Source organism: Lottia gigantea, assembly GCF_000327385.1.
Source record: "Lottia gigantea unplaced genomic scaffold LOTGIsca_102, whole genome shotgun sequence".
Lineage (NCBI taxonomy): Eukaryota > Metazoa > Mollusca > Gastropoda > Lottiidae > Lottia > Lottia gigantea.
In genome coordinates, this window is record NW_008706795.1 from 857,667 (window position 1) to 877,736 (window position 20,070).

At 35.4% G+C, this 20,070-nt stretch overlaps 3 protein-coding genes across 3 annotated transcripts; 1 reads left to right on the plus strand and 2 right to left on the minus strand.

Annotated features, from left to right (window-relative positions):
- Nucleotides 1-1,869: 1,869 nt before the first annotated feature.
- On the minus strand, nucleotides 1,870-4,747 carry LOTGIDRAFT_223840 (hypothetical protein; the record flags this gene model as incomplete). The annotated part of the gene is made up of 3 exons (XM_009046520.1): nucleotides 1,870-2,967; nucleotides 3,327-3,518; nucleotides 4,592-4,747. The coding sequence occupies 3 exons, from the start codon at nucleotides 4,745-4,747 to the stop codon at nucleotides 1,915-1,917; spliced, it is 1,401 nt and encodes a 466-aa protein (XP_009044768.1). The 3' UTR covers nucleotides 1,870-1,914.
- Nucleotides 4,748-6,469: 1,722 nt separating this feature from the next.
- On the minus strand, nucleotides 6,470-10,698 carry LOTGIDRAFT_170690 (hypothetical protein; the record flags this gene model as incomplete). The annotated part of the gene is made up of 3 exons (XM_009046521.1): nucleotides 6,470-6,576; nucleotides 9,803-10,355; nucleotides 10,582-10,698. 3 exons carry the CDS (start codon nucleotides 10,696-10,698, stop codon nucleotides 6,470-6,472), a joined length of 777 nt encoding a protein of 258 aa, XP_009044769.1.
- A 2,988-nt stretch (nucleotides 10,699-13,686) lies between these two features.
- On the plus strand, nucleotides 13,687-14,379 carry LOTGIDRAFT_136048 (hypothetical protein; the record flags this gene model as incomplete). Its single annotated transcript, XM_009046522.1, has 1 exon — nucleotides 13,687-14,379. The coding sequence occupies one exon, from the start codon at nucleotides 13,687-13,689 to the stop codon at nucleotides 14,377-14,379; it is 693 nt and encodes a 230-aa protein (XP_009044770.1).
- Nucleotides 14,380-20,070: the final 5,691 nt, after the last annotated feature.

A 20,070-nucleotide genomic window follows, 5' to 3' on the forward strand; every position in this document is an offset into this window, starting at 1 on the left:
AAATTTTTCTTAAACTTTCAAGGCTTTATATTATTCTATTGTGCTAGTTATTTTATGCTTACTCGAGCCAAGACATGTTGCTCATCGTGGTCAGACTCAAACATAAAGAAAAGCAGTCCACTTTACTTGTAGTTGAAGTAGAAATAGACAAAATAAATATTGCTTGTTTTGAATTGGACCAGGATGTACATACATGGATGGACTATAATTGGACTATCATAAAGAATTTGAATAAAAAATAATAACAGACCTGAGAGAATAGACCGTTGACTGGATGATTTAGCTGAGTTAGGGAAGGTAACTCTTCCTGATTGTCTTGAAACAACATCTTGTCCTGAAATATCAATTCAAAACATATTAGTTGAACAGCCTACAACAGATCTTGAATTGGGTTTTTTTTTTAAGTGAATGATAGTAATTAAAATTGTATAATTTATAAATGTCAAACCAATGATATAAGCTTATTGGAAGTTGCAGCTAATACAATGCTGCCATTCTTACTTCTTGGGGATATTTAAAAAATATACAAAAAATGTGGTATACAAGTAGGCTTATTCTAAAAAAAATGCAGAATCAAAGAAGAATTTTTCAAACAAATCATTGACAAATTATTGTCTTCATATATATAGGTCTATAAGAGTCAAGACTTACTGGATTTTTTGGCTGAAGCCTCAGAATTAGCTGGGGAAACAGCAGTAGACCTCTGTGTATCAGACATGTTGATATCTAAATGTAAATATTGGAAATTGTTAATGAAAGATGTATAATTCACTCATTACCATAATGTAATAAGGTAATATTATATAGATTAGTAAACAATAAACATGAGTCACAATTAAATCCAATGCACCAACGTGACAAATAAATGCGACAATATTAAATGCTCCAGATTTTAGACTGTCTGTAGGTGAGGTTTTGGAATGGAATCCGGAATCGAATAAAGAACATCAATATGTCATTAATTCGTCAGCACGGTCAGAAATATCGCTTATGTTGAAATATTCTCACAATTTTTGACAACGCTGGTCTATAACAACTTCTTGAAAACCTCCACTTACTTTAGATACATGTATTATCGGAATGAAACAGCTACTTTCGGTTCAACTTTGATTTTGAGACGCCATTTTGTAAACAATAGACCGTCGCCATTAGCAACTTATCAGGGGAGATAACTTATTGTGAATAAGTCTTTATTATCCAGACATTATACTTTTCACAGCCAAATTTTCTTCGAAATTCAATGCAATACAAATACGTAACCACTTCACCAGGTCACCTTATAAAGGAAATTGAGTACACATCTTTTTCTTCATTTAAGTACTTTGAAGTATATAGTTGTTGATAATTGTTTTTTATGATTTTTTTTACCAAATGATATTTAATTTTCAAAAGGAATGTTTAACCCCAATGAGAACCTCCTCACCACTTACAAAGTCTTTGATAGTATAGAGCTAGCTGTAAAGAGTTAAATCAGTACTGTAGCCAGTTGAGAGTTTAATCGTAATCTGCCAAGTATTTAAATACCATGGACTTATAAGCCTTTTTTTCTCATTTCATAAATATTCAAATTAAAATTTTCTACTGTATGCCAGTTGTCTTTGAGTCCATAGAAATATAAGGTTTGGTGATTTTACATTTTAAATAGAAAATTCACGTGAAAATAACCTACTTTTCGGACTGTAAAATCATGTTTAGAATTAATAACTATTCCAGTGGTTGATATTTTCATGAATACGATTGATATTTCAGTTCATTTCAAATTCAATTCAGAAAACGGTGTAGTATAACTTACAAATATAAAGTTAGTAGCCAATGGAATTGACGAATAAAACCAAGGGACAGTCTTATCTAGTAAAGCAACAAAAGATTAACTGATAACAATTTAATTAAGAAGCAATTTAACATTACATAGCATTACCACATGAATCGTTGTAGTTCTACTGAATTTTCCCATTTAAACGTTTTGAATAAATAGATATACACAGTGAGGATATTAACAGTTGTATATAATAAAAATTCTATAAATAGTTTAAATTTAGAAGTTACTGAAATGTTCACTCGGAAAATTAGATATGGAATAATGAAATAACGAAATTCTAAAAGCTTTTGAGGAACTGTACATGCAAATAGACAAATTACAAAACACAATTTCCAGAAAATGTCTCTTGTTTCCAGCAATCTAGAAACAGAAATTGCACTATATAAATACACTGGGATAAGTCCATATTTCACGTAGTCATGACGACGATATATTTTCATCCAGACGTAAAATGGATAATGTCGATTGTCAGCTAATAAATATTCATGAACATATGTATAATGAGTGATGGCGTAATATGATAACAATACGAATAATGAGACGCGAACGGGACTCTGAATTGAAAACCTGAAAAAGTATATCAGTTTTGACGGACTGGCTAGATGCATGATTGAAAACACTAAAGTTACAGACAAAAAGTAGAAAATCTGTGGAATATTAAAACAAGCTGAATGATGACTCTTGTCTCCAACCACAATACTTCCATTAATATAAACAAACGAGGCAAATCCAAACAAAACAATCATGTACCAAAAACAAGACTTGAGAATATTCCACTTGAGTTCAAAAGCTCTAGATGGTTTAAAACGTAAAGTTTTCAAATATAAATTAAAGATTGTGTATAAAACTTTAAAATCAGACATTTTAGAAATATCTTTCTTTTCTTCAGCTATAAATTTTAGTAGTTGTCTCCCTTTAGCCAATCCCATGACAAAAATCACCCACACGATGTTCGTCTGCCGAAACACAACAGCAAAAACACCAGCCATGGCAGAGAGAAAATGGTGATCACATAAATTTAAATAGTACATGAGCAGTGTAAAAAATACTGCACCAGGGTCTGTGTAATACAGCCATGTAAAGAAATACAAAATGGGGAAAAATGACAGAATCCAAGCATTTGCTATTATCATTGATCTGGAGATTATCTGAAATGATAAAAAAAAACATTTTTTAGCCTGAAAGTCACAATAATCCAAAGTCTATATGTCAATCCTGAAATATAGAATATGGATAGTCGATATTGAGTTCTGTTTGATGGTAAAGCACACCAACAACCAAAACAATATTACATGAACCCTTAAAATAAATTCCAGGCTAGTTACTTTCAGCAGAATAAAACATGATCTACATTTTAAAAAATTATACAGTATCTCTATGCAAATACTCTTCAAACAAAAATACCATATAAATTCTGTAATTAAACACAATAAATCACATACAGCCAATCACATACAGCCAAGTCTCAAGAAACATGATCAATAAAGAAATTAAGGTGTGAACCAACCTTATTTTTAGAGTGTAGTTTCTGGATTATAAGATATAGCAATATCATATTTAAGGTCATAAAGATGATATTAACAGCTCTAAGATTGTGTGTAGAACAGACTATGTTGGTACTAGGTATTAGGGTCAATGGTTTTAGGATAACTAAAGATGACAAGTATAAACCAGGTAGTGTTGTTATCATAGGATCCCACTAAAATATACAGCAATAAAGATGAAAATAATTGAATTTGTTCAAATTAAACACCAAAATTAAAATCCTACTGAGAGTGGAAATACTTCAGAAATTTGCTTCCAACTAGCATGTTATTCAGTCCAAAAAATTGATCATAAAAAGTCACAAAATATGAATTATTCCTTGAGAGATATATTATGGTATATATGCTCTATGCAAAGAAATAACCCTTCTCTAAAAACACAATCACACTTTTGTTTCAGAAACTGGAATTTTTTAGCTGAGCTAATGACGACTCGTCAATTTAAGATACTCTGTGATATATAGAAAAAGACATATATAGAAATAATGAGTAAAATTTCAAGTTTGAAGGAATTATGTGATTTTCCTACATTTCTAGTACTTCTGAAGACTATTTACATATATTCAAGACTAAAATCAACCCCCCAAAATGGCATACCTGTCTGTTTAACACACTCCCGGTAATTTCTCAAGAAATTTTTTATATTGGTTGTAATTCTTATCAATCTGAGACTCTTAAGTAGTGTTTTAATTTTGGTGATTAGCTTTCATCTGTTTTAATTCATCAAAATTAATAGGCAAAATGTGATATTGTAAACATTTGAGGTAAACATTGAGTTACGGTACTTTGAAAATAAGTCTATTCGTAGAAAACAAAGCCTGATTTGTGAGAGGAGGAAGCTTTTGGCTTTAAGTTTCAGTTAAAGGAAAATTCTGACTGTTTTAATTTCAACTTGAAGAACTAGTAACTTGGTGTAATATTACATTTAAATCCAAAGCCTTTTCATAGTTTCTATACAACAATTACAACTCTTCATTATTCCTGATTGGTTGGGATTCCAAATGATTACATAAATGAACAAATCTTTTCAGGTGTTTGTGACTTTATATTTGAGTATTTCTGGTTTAAACTTTCAAAAAAGTTAAAAGCATATTCCTCTACATGATGACATGTAGTTTTTTCCATACAATAAATACTTGTTTTCAAAAACTGAATAAAATCAATAATCCATGTTAAGAAGTGTGTATGCGGAAGAACAAGTAACGTTAAGATGTAATAATGCCCTTACGTAGCTAAAGTTCCCATCACAAAACCTTTGGGCTTGGGGAACATGGAAGATTTCGTCCATATAAGGTGAAGGTTGAGCGTTATTGGTTAAATGAAACGGGACAATCGAAATAATTGCGAAAACTGCACCGGCTATGCCGGTGAACACGTCTTTCATTTTTCTTTTTGTTTATTCCAGAAGTCTCGCGTCTTACACTTAGCGAGTAGTATATATTTTAAAACGTAACCAATCACCTCTTGCCATTCAATGCAAATCGTAACTAAATCTGGAAACAATTTTTAATCAAAACAAGGTTTCTGTTTGAATTTACTCTTAAAATAAATGACTCTATTCAGTGATAATATAGTCAATAATAGTCACTAGTACTAGCTGTATATATCTCACACTCCAGTGCCTCTATTTCTTCATACTATATAAATGCCAACGTATTCTGTCGAAAAAAATCAGAGGGGAACAATTTTCAGTTGCCCGATCAAGGACATTTTTCATGTTTACGCGTAATTTCTGCATAATTTTGTTAATTTATATGTAGTATTAGGTATTAAAAGAGCTATAAAATTCTCCTATAGAAGCAATGGCCTAGGTCACAAGTAGAAAGTAGAGTTATCAAGTTGATAAGAAAATGACTAACTTGTTTGCATATTTATTGTCTTTATAGGGAGACGTGGTGGCACAGTTAGTTGGACGCTTGCTCCCGGCATAGGTTTAGAAATTACCTTCGGATTTTTCAACCCGGTTGCAACAAAGGTTATGATTTGATTGTCATGATAGATATTTAGACCACAAGGTACTACGGTTTGCAATTGATCGATCGATCCAGAAACTCTCTGCAATCGCTTGGTTTTGGGTTTAACAGTAGACTTATTGGTGTTTGTTATGTTGTGGCAAATCTATTTTGTCGTCTGCTGGATGTAGTTAGCTTTAATTAATAAATACCACTCATCATGAGTAAATTTAAGTAGATTTAAATACAGGGGACAGTTAGGCTTGTGTCTTATTAGTTACTTTGTTTTTGGTTTTCATCTAGAAAGCAACTTGGAAGAATGTAGGTATATTGTGGATTTAGTGTTATTGAATTCCTAGGAATTAGGGTAAGGATTATAATCAAATTGTAAAATAGTTTAAATTGTTCTATTTCTACTATCTTAAGTACTGTATAATAATATCATTATAGTGCTATTAATAAATAAATATTTTTTATTTATCATACTTATTATTTATTTCAGAGTTATGATAAATTTATATTCACAAAGGCCCACTGTATAGTAATTGATTCTATCAGTGTCGCCGATACACATAAAAAGTTTAGAAAACCTCTCTACAATCCCTTTAATACACTTGTTAATCCGTCTCCTATATGATCTTATTAAGATATGTATTTGTTTGCCAAATTGTGACAAAATAAGTACATAACAATCTTTTAACATTTAAGTTTAGTATTATGAAGAAGATTATATCTCGTTATATTTTTAAAAATCAGTGACGGAATACAGTCATGCTTGTTTTCGATAGGTTTGATGATCCATTGGGGATGAAGAAATAATTGATTCATGTGATTACAAAAACCGCTTTTATTTGACCAGGCCCGTAGCTATCCCGGGGTCTCAGGGTGGGGGTGGGGTGGGGGGGGGGGGACAAATGTTTTAAGGGGGGCTCAACTCTATGATTCAAAAAGTCAGGTAGGTAGGTAGATGACAAGTTAACGTTCGCTTCCAGCGGATGCTGATATCGCAAACTAGGTAGTTGTTGGTAGTCGTAATAGTTGGTAGTTGGATTGGATCAAATTGGATGATTCGGTGTTGTTGGTTTGGTTGTTGATTCTTCGTTGAAATGGTCGGGTCGACCCTGGACGGTGTGGCGTGAGTTACTCGGTCTCCTTCATTCTTCCAAACTCGTTCTGATCATGGTATTTCTTGTTGATTGGTAGTCGTTGGTTTGGTTTGGTTTGGTTAGATTATCTGTTATCTGTTGGAAAACTCGAAGACCTGAAAAAAGAAAAAAAAAAAGAAAGTGAGAAAAAGAGGGAGGAAAGAAGGGGGGGGGGGAGCTTTCACAAAAGGGGGAGAGATGTTCTCTAATGTTTCTGCAATGAAACTTGTTAAATTGATTGGATATAATTAAAAAAGTGTTAAGAAACTTTGAGTATAAAAACTTAGCCTATCTGTTCAAGACAGATTTGGTTATAAAATGGAAGACTAGTTCCATTATCGTATACCAGTGGTCCGTGGGTGGAGCCAAAACAGTCTGTATGGTGAGTGGTATGCCGTTGGTTTCCAGGTACTCTAGCAGTGGCTTACGAGCGGGTTTCAGTTCAGTGCATTGAATGAGGACATGCGACCTTGTGGCAACGTGGCCGCAGCGACATTTAATGGCGTTGAACTGATGGTCTCGTAGTACGTTGTTGGTCTTGAGTCTGGTTGCCACTTTGCAGATGGCTACAGATGGATGGTTTGGTTTGGTTTGGTATCTTCGGATCAATCTGGTATCTTGCGGTGTCGAGGTTCCGTAACATGTCGGCCCATTTCTGGTTGATCCTAGAAGATACGATACTGCAGAACTCCGAATAGGAGTATTCTACAGGCTCGATATCCTCCAGACTCAGACTTTCCTTGGCACAACGGTCTGCTTGATCATTGCCAGGAATGGAGACGTGCGATGGAACCCATACTAATTCAATGGTCGTTGTTGGTTTGGTAGTTGTTGATCATTCTTCTTATTTCGGAAATAAATTCTGACCTGCGATTAGAAGAGGTGAGAAAAATAGATTGGAGGCTGCTTAGCGAGTCGGATAGAATCGCGGCATGCTCCGTGTGATTGACGGACAGCCATGCTACCGCGTCCCTGATGGCAAAGAGTTCTGCTGTGAACACTGAACAGTGCGGGGGGATCCTTTTACTGATGCGGATGCCTTTTGCTGGGATGCACAAACCGTAACCTGTTGCGGTACTACTTTTGGAACCATCGGTGTAGATCTTCAAATGGTCGGCGTACACGGAATCAATGAGATCAAGAGCGCGAGCTCTTGCTCCCACTGGGTTCTCGTGCTTGTTGGTACTCTGGATCAGCTGGGTGTTGACTGTTTGGTTGGTAACCTTCCAAAACGGAGTAGCCGATAGGCGGTGTTCAAGGATCGTTACTTGAGAGCTGATGCTCTCTCAATAGATCAGTGACCGCTTGCCCGTAAGAAATACTCCGATTCTTCTGGTTATTTCCGACACGAGTAAATCTTCTGATGCTGGAATACATCGGACAGCTTTCGGACAAATATTGAAGTTTCCGCCAGAATTTGAGAGATAGCTCCTCCCTCCGAAGAGAGAGGGGTTTCTCTCCCACCTCCTGAAGTAGCGCCTCATTTTTCGTACCTACGGCTGCCCTGGTGGCAATACGAATAGCTTTCATGTGTAGAACGTCGAGTTTCTTCAGTTGAGTATCACTTGCTTTACCATAGGCAATACAACCAGTGACCTGTACATCATCATTAGAGTTTCTCTGTTTGCTCCCCATGTGGTACCTGAAACATAACGCATAACATTTAAGATTTTTGTAGACCGGTTACAGATATAGTCAATGTGCGTACTCCAAGTCAGACACTTGTCAAAGTGTACTCCCAGGAACCTTACTGAATTCTCATGCTTAATCATCACACCATTCAGTCTAAGGTCAATACTGTCGTGATCTTTCTTTCTGCTGCAGAACAAACCGACGGTTTTAGCTTCCGAAATAATGAAGCCCCAGTCGTTTGCACATTTAGCAACTTGGTTCAGAGCAGTTTGCATACGCCATTTAACTTTATTGAGGTCATTGTGACCAGCCCATATCGAACTGTCATCTGCATATAGAGCCGTGCTAACCGAGAGCTCTATATGCTTTACAGAATCCAGGGCCAGATCATTGATCATAATGCTGAAGAGGGTAGGGCTAATAACAGAGCCTTGCGGGGTGCCATTCTCCAACGAGTGCTTCTCGCTGAGAGAATAAGAAGTCTTGGATCCACCTGAACATGCGACCCCGAATGCCAAGTTTATTAAGTTTAAAAAGCAAACCATCAACCCAGACTAAGTCAAAGGCCTTGGACAGATCCAGGAATACTGCACTGAAGTAGTTCTTCTTTCCGAGTTGGGCGGCCATGTCGTGTTGAAGTGGAACGATTTGATCCATTGTTGACCGTTTCTCTCTGTAGCCGCTTTGGTTGGGATCGATAAGGCCATTTAGTTCACAGTGGTATCTATTATTGACCATGGTCTCAAATGTTTTACATAGAGTTGAGGCCAGAGAAATAGGCCTGTATGAACTGCATAGACTTTTATCTTTCTGCGGTTTTGGTAGAGGAATGACCATTGCCGTTTTCCAACTTTCCGGAATTGTACCATTATACCATGATTTGTTGAATAATTCTAGTAGAACTGTAGACGCTTCCATTGGTAACTCCTTTAACATGCTGTACTTGATATTATCTTCACCAGTAGCGCTGTCTTTCTTACTGTACAGTGCTTTCTTCAGCTCGTCGAGGGTGAAGGGAGCGTTAAGATCCCGTTCATCCTCTAAGGGCGAATGATGAATTGGAGTGTGGTTGGTGTAGAAGGTCTTCTTGTTCTTTAGAAATTCTTTGGTATCAGCACTGCCGTCAGCATAACACTTGGCTAACAAATTGGCTTTTCCTTCATTGCTGTATTCTGTGGAATCCCTGTAACAAAGAGTTGGAATGGAAGAATTAGATTTTTTACCAAGCATTGAGTCAATTTTACGCCAGACAGATCTTAGGTTGGTCTTCTCAATTAATGAGTTGCAGAACTCCTGACAGTGCTTTGTTTGTGATTCACACAACAGAGCAGCTGTAGAAGCCTTGACCGCTAAGTATTCTGCCTTGGTATAACGGTCCGATTTCCTCTGAAACCGTCGTAGAGCCCGCTTGCGAGCATCCACGGCAGCCTGGAGTTCATCGGACCACCAGGACTTGGGTGACTTACGTGCAATGCCATCCTTAGTCCGGGGAATAGAGCCCATAGCAGCATCAGTAATAACCTGAGTCAACTTCCCAGAAAAACTAGAGACGTCCTCGTCCCTTGCCAGATATAGCCTGGAACGAGTGAAATGACGCCTAAAGAAATCCCAGTTAGCCTTCCCTAGTCTCCATATTCCTTGACACATGACTTCCTCCTTCACAACATTGCGTGGCAGCGTGATTTCAATGGTCACTTCCAAGGGTCTCACTGGTTGCTTCCCACGTACAGTCTTTAGCTAACCGACTGCTTACTAATGTGAGATCGAGATGCGAACCAAGAGGAGCAATTGCACCAACATAAGTAATGCTACCATCATTTATGCTAACCAGGTCATTGGCCTCAATGAACTCAGCAACTTGCCTACCATTAGTGTCAGTTGATGGCGAGCCCCACAATACGTGTTTGGCGTTGAAATCACCAAGCACAATATTGTCGGTACCGGGCAACTGATCGTAAACATACTGATATTCACTGAATCGTTGAGGTTTGCCTTTGACTTCGGGTCGATAAATATTAACGATAGAAAAAACCTTTGACTTGTCGGTAAAGGATACCGCCTGTGCCTCCAGAGGAGCGATGGTTTTCAGAGGAACCTCACTATGGGATATACCATTTTTGATGTAGATGGCCAGACCCCCACCACTTCGATGGTTGAGAGCATTAGGTCTGTTTAATCTGATCAAAGTATAACCATTGATGATAGGGTCTTTATTCCTTGAACCGAGCTTGGACTCTTGGAGAAAAACGGCAGCTGTATAAAACTGAAATTGAATGTAAAATAATTAATGACTTAATGGATCAATATGGTTTTAGCATGGGGTTTGGGGTGCCGTAAAAAACCTCTACGTCCATTTCCGTTACTGAGCCAGTGGGCAGTGGTCTAGCTAGCGAAGTGCTTCTAGAGCGCTCAGTCACGGGTCTGGAGTCTGTACTTCTGCAGATGCTCCTTGACTGACGAGGTTGGCCACTCGTGGATACCGCCTTTACTTTTCTTGGAACATCCGGAACATCCGTGCTGGATCTCTTCCTCTTTGGTTTGGTATCCTTGTTTGGTGGTTGTTGGTTTGTGACGTGGTCGGCACATACTTTGGCTACTGCGTCCATGACGTCTTTTGGATTAATTTCACCAGCCTTGGTTCTGGAACTGATTGCAACTGCAACCAACCTGCAACAGAAATCAAAAAATTTAGACTCATCCTTGAACTCCGGCGTGAATCCTTTCGGAGTTTGAGCCGGGGCAGCTTTGGGACATTCGACCACGGGCTTGGGGGGCAGCGGGCACCGTGTTGGCCGAGACGTGATGGCGAGCTTCTTGTAAGGATACCTTGTAGGTGTGCTGGATCCTTATCTCTGCTCTTCTGGATAGGAACGAAGGGCACTGTGCGGAGTTGCTGGAGTGGTTATCACTCCGACAATTCGGGAAATGGCTACGTCATATACAACTAGGAATTTATCTAAATACCACGCATGTATGATTAGAACACTATTACTGATTAGCATAACTAAAAAAATTATCGTTTCTGAGACTAAAATTAAGTTGGTCAAACGAATGGCAAATCTGTCCCTTTAACAACGTTTGAGCTTGTCGGTGGGGCTGACATGGAAAAATAATCAAGTCGATCGTATTTATAACTATTTATTTAAACAATATACATTTCTAATGCACAGAAAGTGATTACATGTATTAGAAACTCAACAAAAAACATTGCTCTTGTGGTGCTCCATTATTACAGAACATACACGGCAATAATCAGAAATTATATTTAATTTATAGCAACCCACAGGAATCTGAAGCGTCACAAATATCAAATGGCAACTACTATTATAATTCTTAACATAATTCATGACTTTTACAGAACACTCTACACTTCACAGCATGTAAAAGAACACGACATTCACAATTATCTTTCAAACTGTCCACTTACACCCCTCACTGACACTGATCTATCCCTCATCAGCGACCCTTTTTTCTCGAAAGATGAAATTTTGGCGGCAATAAAGGACTTCAAGAATGGTAAAACTCCGGGGGTTGACGGTTTAAGTAAGGCTTTTTATGAAGAAAATTGGGACATTTTAGGGGATGTTATGTGTGAACTTTACAATAATATTTATTTTCAAGGGGAATTATCTAAAACTATGAGGGAGGGGGTTATTACTTTGGCGTATAAGGGGAAAGGACAGACAAGACTACTCAAAAACTATCGCCCTATTTCTCTTCTCTGCTCTGACTATAAGATTATTACTAAGATACTGGCTAAGCGACTTAAGAGGGTGATTAATTCTATTGTGTATGACATTCAGACTGGGGCGGGGGAGGACAAGACTATTATCAACAATCTACTATCCATTGATTATCTTCTTCTTTATATCAATCAGAAAAACATTCCTTCTAATCTTTCTACTTTTGACCAAGAAAAAGCATTTGACAGAATCGAGATTAACTACATTATCATTTTATTAGAATATCTAAATTTTCCACAATATTTCATCAGATGGGTAAGCATACTCTACAAAGATATCACTAGTAAGGTTGAGGTTTCAGGTGCCTTCACTGGTGATATCGTCATAGCCAGAGGTGTCCGACAGGGTTGCCCTCTCAGCATGGCACTATTCTCCATTGCAATTCATCCGTTCGCAGTTTATATTCAGAACAATGATGGAATTAAAGGTATTAAGGTCCCTAATTTCAGTCGAGAAATTAAAATATTTCAACACGCGGATGATTTATCTTCTATTACCACTTCGAAACAATCATTTGGCTTGATATTACAGGAATTTGATAGATTTAGTAAGGTATCAGGGTCCAAATTAAATGTAGAGAAAACCGAAATATTGTGTATGAACAATTCCAGGAACTTTATACCCGTTCAAAATCAACATTCGATCCGCGACGTCATAAAATTGTTAGGTATTTGGTTTGGTAAGGGTCAGACTGGGAAAAACTGGGATATAATAGCGGCGAAGACTTTAAGTATGGCTTTAAGGTGGACAGACAGACAACTCAGTTTCAGGGAAAAACTAATTGTTATTAATACTTATATCATTAGTCTGTTCGTGTACCTTTCAAGAATTGTCCCACCATCCAAGTCCGCACTGAAACAAATAAACTCTGCGATTTTCAAATTTCTATGGAATAACAACTTTGAACTCATCAAACGTGACACCCTTCATTTAAATCCTGAACAAGGTGGACTTGGGATCCCTAATTTAGACCTAAAAGTTTTGGCAATCCAATTTCAACAAATATCCCAAGTCATAATTGACAATCAAAATCCGTGGGTGTCACTCTTTAATTATTGGCTCGGAATTCCTCTTAAAAATACTATTGATTTCAATTTGGCACATTCACATACTTTATACTACCCTTCAAAATTCAAAATACCACTCAAAATTCAAAAAGATCACAACTTTAACCTTAGAAATTTGAAAAAATGCAAACAGATATATCAAGCACTTCTTGCCACACGCACTGTTAATTTAAAAACTGTTACTATGCACTCCTTCATAGATTTCAAACAAACTTGGAAAAATTTATCAACAATACACTCTAGTAAAGAAAAAGATTTCCTATTTCTCTCTCTGCATGATGCGCACCCCACAAAGAAAGTTTTATCAGCACGTTTAAGGCACCTTATTACAACTTGTAATTACTGTAAATATGGGGTAGAAACATTACAGCATATGTTTTTAAATTGTACAGCCATCGAACCATTCCGCCACTTTGTAAATACTTTTATAAATAACTTTCTCTGTACCTCCACACTCTCTATCTCTGAAACTTCTTTATTTCTTAACACTGACCCAAAATTCTTTCCTTTTATCTATACTTTCACTTTCACTGTCTGGCAAAATAGGAAATTAAACACTGCACTTCTAAACGACGAACTAATTTACCGATTTTATAAAAACTTTAAACTTTTCATCCTTCTTCTTTCAGCACAGCACCACCTATCCTTTTTCAGCATAAATTATAGGTAAGATTTTAAAATAATTCGGCATGTGTTTCTCTTGTCTACAGGTAGTAGATAATTACCATTATTTTTTTTTTTTTTTTTTTTTCCTACCTATTTTCCCTTTTGATGTGAGCTTGTTATGTCTACAGATAGTAGACTGTTCTGTTTTCATTCTGTATTTATGTTTATATGTATATTATTACCTACAGATAGTAGATTGTTCTGTTTTCATTCTGTATTTATGTTTATATGTATATTATTACCTACAAATAGTAGATTGTTCTGTTTTCATTCTGTATTTATGTTTATATGTATATTATTACCTACAAATAGTAGATTGTTCTGTTTTCATTCTGTATTTATGTTTATATGTATATTATTACCTACAGATAGTAGATTGTTCTGTTTTTATTCTGTATTTATGTTTATATGTATATTATTACCTACAGATAGTAGATTGTTCTGTTTTCATTCTGTATTTATGTTTATATGTATATTATTACCTACAAATAGTAGATTGTTCTGTTTTCATTCTGTATTTATGTTTATATGTATATTATTACCTACAGATAGTAGATTGTTCTGTTTTTATTCTGTATTTATGTTTTTATGTATATTATTACCTACAAATAGTAGATTGTTCTGTTTTCATTCTGTATTTATGTTTATATGTATATTATTACTTACAAATAGTAGATTGTTCTGTTTTCATTCTGTATTTATGTTTATATGTATATTATTACCTACAGATAGTAGATTGTTCTGTTTTCATTCTGTATTAATGTTTTTATGTATATTATTACCTACAAATAGTAGTTTTTTATGTTTTTAATTGTATTGTACATTTTCTTATATCTCTATCTTTCACTTATCCTATTCTATTTTTGTAACTAAATTTAACTCTGCAAACTTGTTTTGTCATATTAATATTTTATTCTTGGCTCTAATTTCTTAATATTTGGCAAAAAACTCTAGAATAATTTCATATTGGCAAATCCTAAAACAAAATTCAAAAATTTAAAAATTAACACAAAAAATTTCAAAATTCAAAAATTCAACTTAAAATGTATATTTCCGAATATAATGCATACAATATTTTTGCTTTCATTTTTCATTCCTTCTCCTCTAATTTAATTTATGTATATATATATATCTCTCTTTTTCTCTGTGTTGCTGGATATTTTTCATGTAAATTCTTGTATATATGTTGTTAATAAAAGCAAAAGAAAAGTACACTGTGATGAGGCATAAGCTTGGATAAATCAGTCATAAGAACCTTGTTATTGTCATGTATATAGTTTTAGGCTTTTAATCACTGCACCCCTTCTGACTAACAATACTAACACTATCTGTCTATATGTTTTTAAAGTAAGTTTTAAATTATATGTAAATAATGTTAGTCAATGGCAAAAACATTTTAATGTTAGGGATCCAAGCTTGTGTTATTGCCTAGTAGAGTGCTGTAGATGCCTTGAACGGACTCTGAGTGTAAAAAAAAAAGAAAAAAAAAAAACCTATACTTCCACTCTTTCCGGATTAAGTCGTCGATAACCTTCGACTTCGTGCTGCCGAAAGTTTTGCCCCCGCATGGCTTCACTATCACGATATTGGAATATTCCGGCCTTGCTACCCTGGGTTGCATGGTAGCAGCTGGCCGACTCGCAATATCGGCATAGCTAACCTTGGTGGATTGTTGGGAAGAGACCATTTTAACTGAAATTGAAGGTTTGATTAGTGCAAATACAAAATACAATACAATAAGACAGATAAGAGATAGCTATCAAGAATGCCTTGCAGACTGTGCAAAAATTGATAGTATGAAAATGAAAAGAGAACAACGAAACAAAACGAAACCTAGTGAAAGCTTTGTAGGACAGCTTGAATTTCTTCCGCCAAAGAAATTGTCTATTCCACGCATGTATGATTAGAACACTATTACTGATTAGCATAACTTAAAAAATTCTCGTTTCTGAGACTAAAATTAAGTTGGTCGTCAAACGAATGGCAAATCTGTCCCTTTAACAACGTTTGAGCTTGTCGGTGGGGCTGACATGGAAAAATAATCAAGTCGATCGTATTTATAACTATTTATTTAAACAATATACATTTCTAATGCACAGAAAGTGATTACATGTATTAGAAACTCAACAAAAAACATTGCTCTTGTGGTGCTCCATTATTACAGAACATACACGGCAATAATCAGAAATTATATTTAATTTATAGCAACCCACAGGAATCTGAAGCGTCACAAATATCAAATGGCAACTACTATTATAAGTCTACGGATGGAACATGTTCACAATGCCAAGCTATTACGAACTTGATCCTGGACCAAAAAGTCTATTTAAGCAATGAGCAGAATTAACTGGAAATTTTAAAAACTTTCTGTCATTCTTTTCAGTGAACGTAATCAAAGCTAAGCGAGTGATAAAATTCCACCATTGTAATACACCTCATAAGAATAGAAAAATTCAACATTTTAGCAACATCGTCTTCACTTGATAGCATCATAGTTGTTTTTGTCAAAATAAGTTAAGTAATAATTAACAAAAATGTCTTTATGTCGTCTGTTTCCTGTTTTAGATATAAAGGACTGGTATAATTTAGCCTATCCCGTAATCTAGATTTTAATTGTGAATGAAGAATAGTTGTATATAAAGTAGAGAAATCATAAGTTTTAATAGAATGAATTGATGGAAGAGATTTAGCTTGTTAATATTGAAGAAATTCTTTAGAAAATTTAATAATCCACATTTGATTCTCACCTCTACTAACTAAAGACTAAACAGTATCACAATATATTTGAAAGCACAGTCGTAAACTGGATGTTAATGATTTAGAAAACGACAGGGCTGAATATTTTCGCTCAAAAACGTAAGGATTCACGTAAGGGAGTTTTGTGCAACATAGGAATCCATTACGACACAAAAACATTCAAAATTCGCTTATCCAGTAGGAATTTGTCAAAGACTGACTTGTGATTGGAAAGGATTTCACCCTTTTTTTAGTGCTGTAGTCTATTCTTATAATTGAGATAACACGATGTTGACAATAACCATACGTCTATTAACGTGTACTACAATAGCTGAGTTCACACTGGAAGTGATACCAAACCGATTTCCGGAAAGTGATCCCCGGAATTGGTTTTCGTTATATAGCCTATTCAATTTGGTAGCGTCACACTGCATCTTGAAGCGATGCGATACAAAACGCGTCACACTGACAGCGCTATAACCCGGTATAAACCATTGCAACCCGGTTTGAAAGGGGGTTACGTTCGAGCGGTTTCAGATCGGTTCAAAGCGGTTTCAGTGTGACTCTAAAGCTTTAAAATGTTAGTGTGAACACGGCTAATGTGAATAAAATAAACATCTAACTGTGCTATACGTCGACAAGTACGTTGGCTTGGTAATTATACCAAAATTTCCAAAATAACCGGAGTAGAAACTTTTAACCATGAAGATTTCATACAATATCCATAGGTGATGCACTGAAAGATGAACAAATATAAATAGGTCATGATGCCTATTATCACACAATGTTCCGAGATTAGATGATCAAAACAAACCGTATTTTGCTATCTCAAATCCAAAAAAGCACCTGCCTAGGGTTTGTATATATTTATTAGTTTGACTTACCAGGTGCAAGGACTATGGAATATATAATCTTTATATCAGATAGGCTATATCCATCAAACTAAATAATTATTGAAACACGCTTCTAAGTAATTTCAAAATTACTAAGTTTAATGAATAGGTTTTTGAACAAAAGACTCATTTAATAAACCAAGTTTCCATTTTTTGGTCATCCAACGAGATAGTAGTCTACCCTTAACATTATCATGTACTCTAAGCACATCGGATTCGTCCTGTTGTCTTATGCTAATCGGGATTCATTACTATGTATAAATAAATAAACAAAGAACTAACGATCCGAACAGCAAAACGAGACCCAGAATCCTAACGAAAAGTGGTCTCAGGTGTCAAAAAGAGTAAGCATATCCTGTCTGAGGCCCCACCCGCCACTGTTGCTTAACATACGGTGTAGTACTGTGTACTGTCTACGTATTTGACTACGAACATGACAATGAAAAGGTAGAAACAAATAATAATTGCCTTGACCGACCAATTTTAATAGTTCAAGGGAGGTAACTGATGAAAAAATATTTAAATATAATTTTAACAGTTGTAGATTAGACAAATTATTATATAGGCTAGAAATTGACAAGCTATATCTTAAAGGGATTGTAAAGAGGTTTTTAAACTTCTTTTGTGTATAACGGACGCTGACACCATCAATTTGCAACATTCCAATTTTCATTCCGACATCTGTGGTTTTTGCAATTCCACTAAATTCACATACAAATTTTAGAAAACCTCTTTACAATCCCTTTAAGGTCTTTCAGGATTGTCATCATGATTGCGTAATTTTGATACTGATTTAAAAGGTTTTGATACATATTAGCAGTTTGTATGTATGATGGTGCCACTGAAACTGTCTGCAAATCTATGAAGAATATATATTGTCATAAGGGTTGACCGAATTTCTATTAACTATAACCTCGACGTTTTCCCATATACTAGAAATATCGGTCAAAGCAGATTTGGCCAGACATATATTCTTTACATTCTCTAGGTTTGCTACTTACCCGTTTCCAAGGCCGTTTGAAATGATGATCTTGCGATCAGAAACAGTGTGTTTCTGACGAGCTCTACTGGAAATATTCCGTTTATCTTGAGAAGTGAGTGATCTGGACCTCACCAATCGCATTTCTCTACTTGGTACACACGCATCAACACCAATGTGACTGGAATAAACATAATACTGTTAAAAGGACTGTTGAAGAGCATATCTGAACTTGGACGTAGTATAACTAGGAAGGGTTTGTTACTCTGATAATACCTGATGTCAATAGATGACATTATGGTCTTCTAAATTATTGCTTTAGCAACTAAAACATCTACACTCTGTATCATCTACTCCCATATGAATCATCAAAATTGACAGAGATAACCATTAGTTTGAAACATACATACTCAGCTTGGTCATTGTATGTCAGATGAAATGCTTTCATTCAGCGAAAACCAAGTTTCGGATCATTGCCTTTATATCTGCCTACGAACATTTTCAAAAGGCATTGCTCGTAGTATCAAACTGCAAAAACCGTAGTCTGTGGAATTAGTACCAAATTATACCCGTCCAAATCATCGGTAAGTCCCGAGCTTAAAATCCACCCGATCACATTGAATATAAATAGCCATCATTTTAGCATTATAATGAACATGCAGGCCAAAAATGAAAAGAATCCGAAAAAAAATATAGTCTGTAAAATGAGAACGATCACGCTCAAAGCATGATTTATGATATTCCGATTCTATATTTGACGCATATACTCACAACTCGGCTATGTATTTTTGATGGTAATGACTCCTATGGCAGGAAACCGCCTGTAATTAGAAAATAGTGGGCTGTCTTTTGGCACTCTAATCGTTGAAGATCTGCTCTTTGGTTTGTGATTATCTCATTGACATGTGAAGATTATCTCGATGGCTTGTGAAGATCAGCTCATTGGCTTGTGAAATCTGTACGATAGATTCAGAGAAACCCGTTAAGGATGGGTTCCATTATTTTCCTTTTATTTAAATAATAATACTAATACTTATGAATAGAAAGTACCGACAGAATTCCAATGAGTGACCGATCCAGAAAGGTCTAAAAGTCTTTTTTTTAATCCAGACTGTACGCATACATGGACATTTATGATTGGCTAAAACTCTTACTTAACGAACATACACCAATTAATCTAATAGCTTGCTAAATTTGACAATAAAAAATAAGGAAACCCATTTTTTAGTTACGCTTTCATTAATTTTAGGCCGTTTTGGGTTTTGGTTATCTCTTGGTTAAGTTTTAAACTCTTTTCAAAACAATCAGCTAATTATTGTTTGCTTTCTGGGGCTCAATAAGATAAAGAAAATATGACAGAAGAACAGGAAACGCAATATCTAAATATAAACTTTATCTAACTTAAACCTACCCTGGATTCTCGTTTTGAACTTTCACCTTCTTCCATCAGTTCTTCATCATCTTTCAGATCAAGTCGTTCTGACCAACCCTTTCTGCGAAACATAACAGAAACGTGTCACTTTCCCAAGCGTGCATGAGTGAAGTCGCCAGATGCAAAACATATATCACAGATCAAAAATTGAAAGTAATAGTCTGTTCTGTGGATGTCATGGTACTTTGCAGTTGGAGTATTTTTCTGTCAAATTAATTCTAAAATACAGCTCACATGACATATTAAACCGAAACAAAAGCTATTTGATCATAGAAAAATTGCATCATCCTTGACTTACAAAAATAAAATACTCACAGATAATCCAAATTGGTTAGTGAAGCTGACAAAATATCGTGATAAACCTTAAAATAATATTTCATACACTTTATGCACGGAATAAGTAGGCTATAATGAAATTGCTATTTTATGACTTCCAAATCATTATACAAATTATCGATGCAA